Source organism: Phaethon aethereus (genome assembly GCF_964289735.1).
Source record: "Phaethon aethereus genome assembly, chromosome: 9".
In the NCBI taxonomy this organism is placed as follows: Eukaryota; Metazoa; Chordata; class Aves; order Phaethontiformes; family Phaethontidae; genus Phaethon; species Phaethon aethereus.
Window position 1 is genome coordinate 22,640,497 of NC_138585.1, and position 14,337 is coordinate 22,654,833.

General features: G+C 41.8%; 1 protein-coding gene across 1 annotated transcript in view; it reads left to right on the forward strand.

Annotated features, from left to right (window-relative positions):
* The window catches only part of SPATA16 (spermatogenesis associated 16), an 80,054-nt gene that overhangs the window by 61,646 nt on the left and 4,071 nt on the right, over positions 1–14,337 (forward strand). The window contains exons 8-9 of the mRNA XM_082003650.1: positions 134–298; positions 4,791–4,871. Of these exons, the coding sequence (XP_081859776.1) occupies positions 134–298; positions 4,791–4,871 (246 nt within the window). The remainder of the gene's footprint in view (positions 1–133; positions 299–4,790; positions 4,872–14,337) is intronic.

Here is a 14,337-nt window from a genome sequence, read left to right on the forward strand (position 1 = left end):
GCTGGATGCCATATTGCTTATAGTATTACTAGCACAAATATAGATGATGATAAGCCTCAAGGCATAGGACTCAAAGGATAAGTGTGTTTTCTGCGACTCCCCTCTAACCTACGTGCTTTTCCCGAGAAAACAGGACAATCTCTGTGCTTGCTCACGTGGGATAGAGAAGTTGCATTACGCCAGCCTCCTCGGCCGTTTGCAGAGAGTCGAGGAACAGTCCCAAGTGATTAATCAAGCGATGGCTGAGCTAGCAACCGTTCCCTACCTGCAGGACATCAGTCAGCAGGATGCCAAACTGGTAAGTATTTATTTCTAATACTTGCTTTGGCCTTCGGAGGCAGGGAGCCAGGGAGGGAAGGGCTGGGGCAGGGCACTGCGCCGCGATTTGCTCTGGAAGTAATTTTTCGACTGTGCGGACCTGAAGTAGTTTTAAAATCCCACTGCAGTGCCTTGTCAGAGGAGGTGCTAATCACCTGCAAGGATGACTTTTATAGAACCAGCATGACTCATCTGTAGGCATATTTTTAAAACCTCTTCTTTTCCCCCAAACCTCCTCATATCAGTCTGGGAAAATGATTGCAATTATTCAGATTGTGCTACTTTAAGATATCTAACATCAGAAACCACCTGCAGCAAAACAGGCTGAATCTAGTTAAAGCTGAGGAGAGAGGGGAAAGGAGAAAAAAAGATTTTCTTTCCTGGCTCCATCTACGACTTGCTCCCTGTCTCCGAATAAACCCATCTACCTGCTATGCTTTTGTTTTCCCTTTGTGAAGTGAGGGCAGTGATGCTAACGGGGCTGTTGCAAGACTAAAGTCATTATTAGCTTGCTAGTATATCGATAACCTGCAATCGGAAGGTACGGTATGGCTTTTCTTCCACGAGCCTGTCGGATTTTCCAATGGGGGAAGGAGGGAGCTCGCATAAATGCAAATTTTAAGCATTTCATTCTTTAAAAAAAAAAAAAAAAGTCCCTCCACAGTCCCTGCATTTAAATGCAGCCCAATTTTGATGATCCAACTTCTTTTCACTGAAAACTCTTGGTTTTCCCAAAGCCAGTCCCTCGACATTTGTTTGCAGTCCTGCAAAGCTCCTAAGCTCTGCAGAATTAAAGCGTCACAGCAGCTTGCTTTGGGGAGGATGAGCAGCGGCCAGCAACCGCGGGAGGTGGCTGCCAGACTTTGAAGTCTGGGCTCGAGATAAGGGGAAACGACGCTGCAAAGAAACTGTGTTATTAAAAGACATTCTCCTTTTGATGCAAGTGTTCTAGTATTAAACTTCAGCGGGCCCACATTTCAAGGCTGACTAAAGGGTCTTGAGTTATTGGCATGTATTTCAGCGATAGGTTTTTCTCCAGGGTACAGTATTTTCAGTGCATCGCACGCTCGGCACAGGCTATTACACTGTTGCCTGTATCTTGTCGTGTAGTAATCATAAGCCTGACCTCCCTGGAAAGCTTCTTGGGGGAGGCTCTAGGCCACCCAAGACAAAGGTCTTCAGTCTCTTAGGGGCAGGACTGGGCAGAACGAGTGTCCGTGCTGCGAGATTTAAGTGACAGATTGTAAATCTTTCAATAAAACACATATGCTTTGTTTACTGAGCCCCAGGTAAAAATGTTTTTTAAAAGAATAAAGGCAGAAAATCTCTGCCAGCTATCCTGTCCAGAGCATTAAGATGTATTAATTCAGCATTCATTTATTTCTCTTTGTCCTGTCATCCTGCTGTAAAATATATCTTTAGTCTGTGTGTGCAAATGGAAGCTCAGATGCTTTGTAGCTAGAATATTTTAGTAAACTTCAGGCATCACGGTCTTAAGGCATAAGACTGCAAGCAAGAACTTTGGGAGTGGCTTCACCAGGGAGTGACTAGTGGGCTTTTCCTTCCCTGGGGGCAGCAGCCCACATGGCACAGGCTCCTCTTATGCCAGTAGGGACCATTTTCCTACCACATGGCGGCTGCATCAAGCACAGAACGTTGCTGCCCGCCGTTGGGTCTGCGTGCCCAAACCGTCGAGGGAGCGAGTGAAAGATCCTCATCTGCTCAGCTTACCTGTCACCCTCCTCATCTCGCCCGCGTCCAGGCAGGGTGAAATGTTTGCAGGACTGGGCTGTACTGGTGTGATTCAGCAGCCCTCGATGGATGCTACAGGGGCAGCCCTGCCACGTCCACGGGGTCAGAAACATCGCACCCATGCTGACTCCATGCTTCTCACTCATCATCAACATTTCAAAGAGATATCTGAATTTCTTCCATGAAGAAAACTGAGCTGGCAGAATTCTAATCTCCCTTGTCCTAATAAAAGTTTAAAGTAATTCCTCTGAGGTCATTCTGACTTCACGTTGGTAAAATTGAGATAAGACTTTGTGACCAAGTGAGGCACTTAGATTGTGAGTTACAAAATGTTAAAGATGCCAAATGTTTATTATCACATACAGTATAAGTTGTATAAAGTTTAAAACACACTGAATTTATAATAGGGCAATTTGCACTGATACAGCAAGGATCTCAAAGGCATATCAATTATAAAATCTTACATGCAAATGTCTTCCTGTAACTAAATAGAGTCCTAACCTATGGCACAAAGAACCTCAACTGAGATCTTTTTAGATCAGTATTTATTTATAGACCTTGGGAAAATACAGATTTCGGTTAGCTTGAACAGTTGAATGTAAGTGGGGAAAAACCCTGAAGAAAATCTTTCCAAGGTTTGCGATTTCAATGTCACCATATTTGTACATCATAAATTAAGATGAAAGCTTGTTAAAATAGCAGAAATCTATTTCAATTTAAAATCAAATGAGGACAATATTTTTTAAAATGCAACATTTTTCCTTGGAGGGGATTTTCCAAAAAAAGATCAGCTTTGAGAGAATCACTGTGGTTTGCCAAGGGCCGCCCTTATAGCATGCACTTCTTCTCTGCCAATAGAGCTGGTGACAAACTTGGGGCGATAAAAATTAAAACCAGAGCACACACTGGGCACTTTTCACTGGCATGTATCAACACCAGTGGAACTTTAATTGGAAAGGTTTCTTGTTTTAACTTCCCGCCCCAAGCAGTGAGGTCCCCAGCTTGGCTGGGCTGTGGGAGCGGCCCCTTGGGGGTGACAGACGGACGTCCTGGTCCCTGCCCCAGCGGCTGCTGTTCGACCAGTCCTTCGGAGAGAATCATTCCGAGAAAAGCAGTGGAGAAATCCTCCCCTTCCCCTGACCGGTTCCTCCTCTGCCCGGTTTGACGCAGGATCTGTGCTTTTCCCATTCTGCCCTTGAAACGCTTAATCTCTGGGCTGTTCTATTCTGGATTTACAGCAGGAGATTATCTGTCATAAAAGTATTGTGATGGAAAACTCCTAACAGGTTCCTGACTCTTTTTGCATTTAAAGTCAGAGGCAGAAATTTGCGGGTTTGTTTTTTGTGAATACTGATGCATGACTTAAAAAATTAAAATATTTCATCAAAAGTTTGGACCAATAAGATTCAACTTAATGGCTGCACAAGCACAGAGAAAGCAGGCTGGAACCGACCATAACAAATTTATTTAGAGATTCAAAAGAAGATTCCTGTATCCTTTATGCAGTGTTGGGACACAGACAAAGAATTTTAACTTCAAAAACCTGAATGCGAAGGTAAACTTCAGGAAATACACGTCTGCCTCTTGAATCTCGAGGTAACGCTTTTATATCTTGCGCAGATGAGCCCAAACACTGACGGTTTAAGTTTCATCATCTTATGTACTCAGACCGCTGCCTGTCTAGGTACAGAAAGAAGAGATAATTTCTCTATGAATGCGTATGTTTATACTGTCCTATTACTTGTGATGAGTAACAAATATGGGAAGAGTCACCGAAAACTATTGTCTGGGTTCACTTTAACCAGCTAAACATTTTGGAATAGACTTAGGGGACAACAGTATCACAAATATTAAATACAAGTTTTTCTCTGTTTGTTCCTAAACACTGATGCTAACGGCTGCTCGCAGGACAACACCCTGGATCCAACCCTTGCCTCTCTGTCACGGAATTAAAAGCATTTTTAGATGCTTTAGAAAGCAGAAAAAGAAAATTAAAACATTTTCAAGGCTTTGGGAAGGCTGCAGGGTGGGGCAACGCTATGACTAACCTGGAAGGAGGCAGTACTACAACTAACCTGAATTTTAGCCTTCCTCCTAACACCAGGGACTGATTAGCAAGTATTTTCCTACAGCTTCTTTTTATAGTTTACACTAGAAATTGTCAGCCTTGGTTTTATTCTCTGTTATGCTGAATGATGGGGAGAATGCAGGGTTTGCCAAAGAAAAAGAATAGTAAAAACAGGGAAAATGAGCTAGATACTTCCAACTACAGTAAAAGCATCTCAGCTTTAGTGTTGCCCTCTTCTGAGGTTTTACACGCTGCCTTAAATTATGATACATTAGCCTTGGGAGAAAATACTAAAAAGCATTCATGTACGACACAGAATATCCCAGATAGATAGCTAAAGAATGAACTATGGAGCCTTTATTCTTTATAACCCAAGTCTTCCTTTACCAAGTATAAACATTTGCTGCATTAAAATGTATAGGCTTAAATACAAATTTTCCAGAGGATTTTCCCCATTGTTAAGTATTTTATATCCACAATAATATGGTGTAATGGCTGAAGCAAAGATGAGGTGGCAGTGCTCATTGTGTGAAAGATGAATAATAAAATCATCAGCGTACAAATGATTTTTTAATTAGGTTTTAATCTGTGTATTTAGAGAAGTTATTTCTGTGTGAATTCCACACTGATAATTTTTATCTTGGTGCCACAGCTGCAGTTGCTAATGGCAGATGCCATGGACACCCTTGAAGGAAGAAGTGATAAAAGACGTGTGTGGAATAAAATTCAGAAGGTAAAAACCTGCAGCAAAGGGCGGGAGAGTATATTGTTCCTTGGGGAGTAAATGTCCACCTGAGTCATGTCTGTTGAAAAGGTAGAACAGAAAGTAGGTGCCATTTGAAACCTGACTGTGTGCCTCGAACTCTGTTAGAGCTCAGGCACTGGCCACAAATACATATTTATTATTTGCTTTAGCCCCTATGGCTGATCTTTGTCCATGTTAATAGTCTCATGTGGTTATCCAACCTCAAACAGCTTATTTTTGGCTGATAATTATACTTCTTTTCCATCTTTGTCATATGGGGTAGTGTGCTAATTGGGTGTGGGAGGGAGTTGTTAGGGAATAAAATTCAGACCAACAAATTAGGTCCCTCAGTGGAGCTCAAATGAGGCTTTGGTGATGTGAGAGGTAAAAGACATGTAAATGCCTTTCTGGAGTCTCTGCACAGCAACCAGTCAATTTAATTCTTAAAAGATTTGTGAAATGCAGGGAGTCTTGTGTTGGTTCTCCATACAGATGAATCTGATCCAATGTAATGAATAATAGGTCAGGCTGGGATGTAATAAGAGTATGTTATATTTTTACAAAGCCTTTCAAACCAGAGCAAATCACAGCTCTGGGCATTCAACACCATCGACATTCAGCCACTTCTGAGGAAAAGGATAGCAACACATCACCAGGAAGGGAGAATGTTGCTAACGGTTCAAAGCACTGGTCCTACCCTACGCCTTCCGGCTCCGTCAGATCCCAGGCGGACGCCCGCCCGCGCTGCGCCGCGGCTGCGTGGGAGGTCGGGCAACAGGGGGTTGAGTTGCTGCCCTGGTGGCACTCGAAATTGTCCCTCTTTGATATTTAGGGTTTACAGAGATATCTCAGGAAGATGCTGAAAATCCAAACCCTGGTGGCACTGAGGCCGTGTAACCAGGATAAGCAAACAGGACAGAGATGCCTGACACAAGCCACAGGGGTGGAGGGTCAACGTATTTTCAGAGTCCTTCTTTCCAAGTGATTCGGATTAAAATTGCAGAAGGCATCTCCTCTGAAAGAAAGTCTGTGTAGGTGTATCGCCTCGGTTAGCTGTCAGATCAGTGGCTCATAACAAAGTTTTCCAAGTACAGAATGTTTTCAGAAAGTAACCAAAACCTAAATGCCCCAAATTATAGACGGAGACTGCGTTTCATCTCTTGAAACGCTCGTGAGGCAAAACAAAGGATAAATATTCATCCTGCGTTTACATTACGCAGAATAGACTCTAAATCTCTCGCACCTGCCTACAGATCACATGAGAATCTTTTGCAACACAAACACTACGTATGATATGAATTATTTCTATTCATACAATTGCATACGTATTTCTTGCCATATATAATAAACATTGATAATGGGATTAATGCAAAGAGTCAATGATTTAGTTACAAATAGCCTATTCCCTGGACTTCTCTGTCACTTATCCTTCCCGTTTTCAGACAATAGGCTTAAATATCAGCCTGTTTTCCAAAGCTTTTCCAAAAGTCAGGATTTTAACCCACAGTTAGGTGTTTGAATAACCAGCCTGATTTTCACAGCTCGGAACAAACACAGTTCAGAGGCTGCTGAGAAAGGATCACGGCTGAAAGTTAGACCAAGTACACAGATATCCAAATACTTATTAAGGGCTCATTAGAGGTTTAGTGGTGGTACCAAAAAGATTCCCACATATTTCAAGACAGCAGCTAATATTTCGTTCTAAATTCAGTAAAACAAAGTCTTTTCTTTCAGTGTATTCATATGTACGTATGTACATCCTTCCTATTTCTCTGGATACATTTTCATTATAATCTTAATGGAAATCAAGCTAACATTTAAAAATGGACTGGCATCCCCTATTATGCCACATGAATCTGTGCATAATTCAATATTTGGGAATAAAATTTACTGAATCCATGAAAATCTGCTCTCTGCCATTTTAAAATTTGGTGCTTCAAAGTTTTTTTTGCATTCTGAGCATAGATTTGTGTTTCATTTTTGACAACTCTGATAACTATTTGATTTGAGGCATCTTGTTCCAAGTGGAACTCTGTTTGTTTCATAACACCAAAATATTTTTCTATATTATATCAGAACAAAGAAATGAAAAGCATTATCAAGTACTTCTTTTCTACCTCACTATTTTCCAAAATTTAATTTCAGCATATTCAGTGTGTTCTTGGGAAAAAAAGTCTTTTTTAATAGATGAGACAGGAAAACATTCAGGGAGCCTGGCAGGCTTTTTGTTGGATTTTTTTTGGTGGTTTGTGGTTTTGTCATTGGTTTGTTTTGGGGGGTTTTTATGATCTCTAATTTAACCTAGTGTAACATCCTTAAGAGCTCTAATGTATTACTAAGAAGAAGGATTAAATCTGATTAAAAATTGATGTGGTACGAATTACCACATGTCACTTTTGCTAGAAACATTTCAAAAAGTTCAGTATTTCTCCATTCGCTCATCACATGATGCTGATTGTAGGAGCCTACAGAGAACCTTCACACAGATATAGTTACAAGGTAGTTATTTGTTTTTTTGCTATCGAATTAATTTACATATATTGGAAAGCAGAAAAGAACATAAAGGAGTTTATACAATCAGCTATAAATGCAAAACTCTGGAAAGCTGATAGCTACACCACCACCAATGTAGTTTGGCTTTTGCAATAGAAACAGCTGTTGCACCTAGGGAAAGCACTCAAGTTTTTTCCTCTAATGCAGCAGAATTATAGCAGTGCCTATTTTCCAAATGGTTAAAGGGTCTGTCAGAATTGCCATTACAAATCACTGTTTTCAGAGTTTTATATTCTTGAGTTAGCCATAAAAAATTCATTCAGGCTGAAATCTGACATAGCAGGGCACAAAGCCTGACACCCAAATACTTTTCCTTTTGTCACAGTGGAGGGCTTATCAAATTAGTTTGAAATTAATCTGTGCAATTTGAATTTACAAGAGTGACAAAGTAGTAATATATGTGTAGCTTCAAGTGTTTTGTGTGCTGCACTGCTCATCCAATTCACTGACAAATTTTTGGTTTTAAGTGAACTAATTTATCAAAGGGGCTAATTATTTTTGGAAGCTTTAAATACAAAGAAATAAAAGATGACCTTGTAATTAGCTGGAGAAAAAGAGAACATCACTGCACAGAAGACAGCTTTCTCAGCATTACCAGGCTACAGACTCTCCAGCTACAAGGAGGGCTGACCCAGGAGAGCCTAGATTACCTTGGGAGATTAAGAAACATCCTCCTACAGAGGCTTTTCCCACATACTAGATATGCCTGAAGAATGCCTTGGAGGCAGCAAAGATGGGCTAGATCAGTCTCCCAAAATCCCTATCCTCTGAGATTTTACCGACACTTTTCCTTGCAGTCCCCTGGATAAAATGTGAGCTTTGTATTAGCAATTTGGGGAAACAGACACCTGGATCTAAGACCTTTCAGACAATTAACAGAGGGACCAAGTCCCGGTCTACCTCAGGATCATTTCCCTTTTTATAGTTGTCAGAAATTCCCAAACTGAACTTGCTGGTGGCCACACTGCTGGGCTTACAGAGGATTATTAGGGCTTTGGAATTTTTTTTTTTAGTTACTGGCTCTGTCCGAATAGTGTTATAGGTTGAGTTGTGAAGGTACTCAAATATGACACCGCCAGCATTTCATGAGAACAGACTTCTCTGAAGCCACCCTTATGAATGGGAAGCCCTCCAAAAGTAGTCGCTAAGAAACACTATGGGAAAGAGCATCAAACCACCTCTTTTAAAGAGACTTAAGTCTTCACCAGCGAACAGAGGTAGAAATGTATTTTTGCTTACTGGATTTTGAAGTGTAAATTTTCTTCTTAATTCAAATTACATTTGAATTTATTATTTTAAAGAGACTGACTTAGCCCAGCCATTTGAGCAATGACCTCCAACGCACAAGGGTCAGCCGCAACGAGCAGGAAAATTCCAAGAGAGATTGAGGGGAAACTAACCTGATAATTCAGCTCGATCCAGCCACCAGGTCTCAAGCAAGTTGAGGTACAACTATAACAGCCAGGTCTGGCCATTATTGACTGGCTTCTTTGCTGGCAGTTATATGTGATGTAACTGACATCTGACATGAACATGAATGCTGGGACTCGCAGTAAAGTTTGGCCCAGAGTAACTCAAGGAACCAGGTCTCTGCATGGCCACTGCAGGACTCCGTAGTAGCTACAGACAGGCAGAGAGGTTTAGAGTATCTCAGATACATCAAACAGCAGGAAGGCTCCCCTTTTCCTCTATAGAGCCTTTGCTTCTCTGCAGTCTTGTAAGAGGAAAAATAAAGAAATAAAAAGAGATTACTTTCCTATCTCATAAGAATAAATTCATTAATAAAGCCTCACAATATTGTTACAGTGAGAGGCATTTCATTAAATAAATAGATACTTTAGAGCCTATCAACCAGAAACTTTTGGCATCCATAGAGAGGAGAGCCAAACAAGTGCAAGTGCACTTGTGCAGTATGGCTCTGCTTCTCCTATGAAGATAATAATGTGGTGCTACTTCTCTCCTCCATCTAGCCCCTAGGCTTTCATAGCAGTTTCATAGGATCCTCTTAACATCATTTGAACAGCCAAAGGATAGACAGGAGTTGGCAAATGAACACTTTCCTACACTTCCACATGTGAGACACTTCATAAAACCTTCACATCTGAGTTTACCTCAAGGGCATCACGTACTTTGCAATTTAGATAAGTTATTATGCCCATCATTTGCTGAGCTCAGTGGAATGCCTGTTTCATAAATCTGAAAGCAGACAAACATGGATGAGTGAATAAAAGAACAGATGTAACTTACATAAGGATAAGTATATAACAAAAGCTGCACTAATATATGTGAATATGAAATGAAGTAAAATTAGCCTAACAGATTATATAATCTTTTAGCCAGGCACACAGATTTTCAGCAGTTGACCTCTGCTTACTACATCTCTGCCTTCTGCAACAGCAGGGGAACACTATCTGATGAACTGTGCTCTCCCACTGACATTATCTCTTAATTGAAAATCAAGCCATGGAAAAGGGCCATAGACTTGCTAGGCTTTCGGTCAGCCAGAGGAGCAAGGAGGGAGATTCATAGTGTGTTGGTGGGAAGTGGACGTGTTGCTGAATAGTATTGTGCTGGCTACTACGACAGTTATTTGATGTATATGACTTTGTAACATCTTGTAAAGTCATCCAAGCCCATGCCACAGCCACCGGGAACTGGGCTTGTTCTCCGAGCACGCAGGCTTCAAAAGTTGCTGCGTTTTGCTGCACTCTCTTGAGTTAACTTGGCTCTTCCTGGACTAATAGACGGAACCTGGTTCCTGGTTTGTTCTCATCTCAGGGCCGTGGTGCAGCTACGCCTTTCATGAGTGCACGGACCTACCGTGGAAAGGGAAGGGGAAAGCAAAGGCTGGGAAAGGATAGGAAAAGCACATTTTCTGGAACAGCAGTGGAAGTCTAATGTGTAACATCTAATGTGTAATGAATTCAGAAAAGGGCAAATGCAAAAGGAAAATGTTAGTGGCACTGATTCAGGTAAACTGAGAGTGAAGGAAACAAAAGAGCGGAGCAACCAAGTAGAAATGCAAGAATTTTTTGTTAGGGATGACCAAAGACTGGCTTCATGCTAAGATTAGAGAAAACACATTAAGACATTCTGGAAAGGATTAACTCAGAATCAGCAACAGCCCTGAGAGGGAGAATAAGAAACTATGGCAGTGGTTTCTAACCTGGCACCGAGCGAAGTTTTCAGACCAGGCAGAGGAATTTAGGAGAGTATGCGAGTATAAAATGAGATTGGCCCCACTGAATCTGAGGGCCATACAGAAAAAAGATGTAGGCAACCAGAGAACCCCATTAATAAATTTAGGCCCACTGTAGGGACAATAGAAGTGTGACAGCATTCACAGAGCTCTTTGTCCAAGAGAGAGGTGACAATGGGATTTCAGGAGTTATCAATACTCCTGGTCCCTAAAATCAATTCCTGCCCTTGTGAGTTCTCTGGTTCTTTGTGTCTCGCTCACAAGAGGAGAAAAGATGCCCCAGCAAGATGCCTACATGTCCCTCAGCTACACTGGAGGAAAGAATTGCATCCTGCCCATCTCCCACCCTCCAGACACCGGTATCTAATATAAAGCTGAGCACACTAAACAGCTCTACTTCCTGGCCACAGCTAAGCCAGCAATGCAGTATAAAAACAGAGGCTGTGACTACTAAGAAACACTGAGGTTTCAGTTATCAAGATTTATTCAAGTCTGAAGCAGACGCAGGAAGTTTCAAGTTTGCTGTTCCACACCAGAGATATAGTGTGGAATATATGAGGAAAGTTTTTGTACATGAAAGCATGTTTTTTTCCAGCTAAATCAGTTGGTCTAATAAGAGATATCATCTATACCCATAACTCTTAGGCCCTCACACAAAACACTGGTAATGCTGTTGGGAAAGAGTGTTCTGTGATGAGAAAGGCCTTGGTCTATTCCACCAAGCTATAGGGTGCAATAAGTCACTGGAATAATTTTAAATAGCAGCAAATCTAGCAACCGAGCAATAAATGTCCTAAACATTGGAATAATGTAGCTGGTTGTAGCTGCCTGGCAGTTAAATCACAGGCAATTCCGAGCATTAACAATCCCCGTGTAAGGATTTAGACAAACATTTCCCCAGCCCTTGCTAATCATGCTGTCAGTTATAAATGAGCAGTCTGCTTCCTTGCTGCCCTCTTCCAGAGGTCCCCAGCCCTATGAACACTTGCTACTCGGAATTGTTAGGGCTGTGAAAAACAGCATGAGCCAACACGGCTGCTCACAGCAAACACTGCACCGGGCAGCGATTTCAGGAGAGCTTATAGAGTACAGAAGGATCCGTCTGAGTCGCAAGGTAGTTAATAAATGTAATTCATTACCATCATCATCGATATTATTTTTATTCAGTTCCTCATCAGCAAACATTCTCTCCTCCATCCGCTGTTAGCATTGGAGCTTTGCTAGTGTGCGAAGAACCTGCTGGCTAACACTGGTTTCCAGTGTTCACGGAACTCATTCCTTTACGATGGAGAGGCACAATGGAGCTGTCTGTCAGACCTCTTTCTCTAAAGAAAGGCAGTGCATACGAACAAGGCATGTGAAAAATACAGAAATAGAGCATGAGGCACAACGTATTTGTCTTTGGCATCAGCATCTGAAGCTACGAACATTGCTAGAAGCAGGTCCAAGGCAAGAGTTGCGCAGTCAGTTGGGTTACGTCGCCAAACAAATGCAGGGAAACGACTTTGGCCTGCCCGTGGCGGTTCAGATCATGCGCTGCTGTGTAAACCCACTCCCTTCCAAAAGCAACCATAGCAGCTCGGATGTGCTTCACTTAACACACAAACAGTAAAATCATTATTTCCACCCCCCCCAAATACTGAGCAATCTTTGTTCTAACTGACCTTAATGGAAGGTACAGATTGGGGTTTCATTTTCATTAAAATATCGGTAGCTTTTCTCAAGCATATGCTCATCTCTTCCTCCTTACTCTATACAGCCATCCCTACTTGCTCGTAGGCCCTTGAAGTACTGTTCCTTTGGTTATATTCACTCCAAAGAGTGCTTTAACAAGTAGCTCTGGGAGACAAAAGAAAATGTTGAGAGGTACTTCATGTTTAAAGGCAGCTCATTTGCCTTCTATTACTAACAGCTCCCAAGTAATAAAAATAGATTCTGTATGCCAGAAGATCCTTCTCGCCATTACGTGATATTTATAGCTCCTGCATAGATTTTCAAAAGCACCTGTTTCTTATTTGAGAGTGACTGCCCCGATTTGCATTGGGACTTAGGAAGTTCGGATGCTTGGGCATCACAGAGAATGCATACACATGCATCCATGCGAGACATACTTTTATGATTTTACAGCTTACAGAGTCTGCTTGCTGCTTATCCATCTACATTTTTTCTAAACAAGGTTATTTTCCTCCAGGAGTTTGTCCTTGTGGGATCCTGGCTCCCTCTCATTTCATTCTATACTCTTTAGCAGGTACTATGACTGATATTTGTATTTGTATTCAAATTCATGCCGATCTTTTAAAAGACACAGGTGCTTTCAAATTAGCTCATGACTAGAATAGCTCTCCCATTTTTGGATAAGCCACGAAGCTTCCTTTGGACCGTCAGTTAGCCATCAGACACGGACATCTGTTCCTTGGAACAGCCTCCTTGCAGCAAAGGTTGACAAGTTTCATGACATCTGTGGCCCATCAGGACTTGGACAAAACCATGCTGAATGATGAATAGTATTGCAGTGTTCCCTCATCATAGCTGGTACATATCACATAATTACGAACCATATGTGGGATATCTTATACCAACGAGTGCGTAGGAAGGACAAAGAATATACTTGCATTGTGGTATTTCAGGGCAAAACCAGATGCATCCAGGCAAGTTCAGAAGTGACTGATAAGGCATTACCAAAAATGCAGTAGAGTTTTTCAGAAAAGGAGATGTGAACTTCCCATGCAGCCCTGCTTTGAGGAGGAGGCTGGTCTAGATGACCTCCAGAGGTCCCTTACACTGAATCTTTCAATGATTGTAATTCAGCTGCAGCCAGCAAGCGCTGCTTACATATCCCTCCATGCCACGAGCAAATCAATCAGGATGGCACCCAGAGAGCAGGGCTGAACACTCACAGCGGCAAGTCTCTCCCCTTTATCCATCACTGGACAACATGTACAAAAGGGCAGGATTAGAAATATTTTTATATGCTCCAAGCAAGGCCCGTATTGTTCCTTATCTTTGTGTGGATCTATATAATGTCATTTTCAAGAGCTCCTGTAGGTCTGAATCAAATCCCAAACCAAAGGGAAACCATATATTGCCTCGCCTGATTAGACCCTCTGCATTTCATCCCTCCAGCTAATCCTGTTGCATTGCCTGTTACCCAGAGCTCTGTGTTTTCATTGCATAAACTGCATTAAATAAGTGCACCAAAAAACATGAGTATTTACAGATTCTGCCCATTTGCATTGGGATTTAGGAAGTTCGGATGTTTAGGCATTATAGAGAATGCATATACATGCATCCATGTGAGACATACTTTTATGATTTTACAGCTTACAGAGTCTATGATGTAAAATGATGTAAAACCATTTCAGCTAAGAATGAGCTGATCACCTCAGTATTCGCAGGGACCACAGATCATTTTCTTCTCCCAGCAAACTCAAACCTGGAATTCAGAGCAGACTAATTGACTTATAGTCCATCCAGGTACTTCTGGTGCCCTAATTATGCTTTTCACCTTCTCAGGCTGTGCAAGAATAAAAACACCTTGGTGTGTGGCACAAGGCAGACACAACCTCACCCGTTCACCTGATTTTCCCTGAGAACAAAAGAACAGAAATACTTTTGAGACGTGACCTGTCGGTCTCTCTATCCTAACTTAATTCCCCTAAGCGTTGAGCATGCAGACCCAGCATTAGCCCATTGCTTTGATTC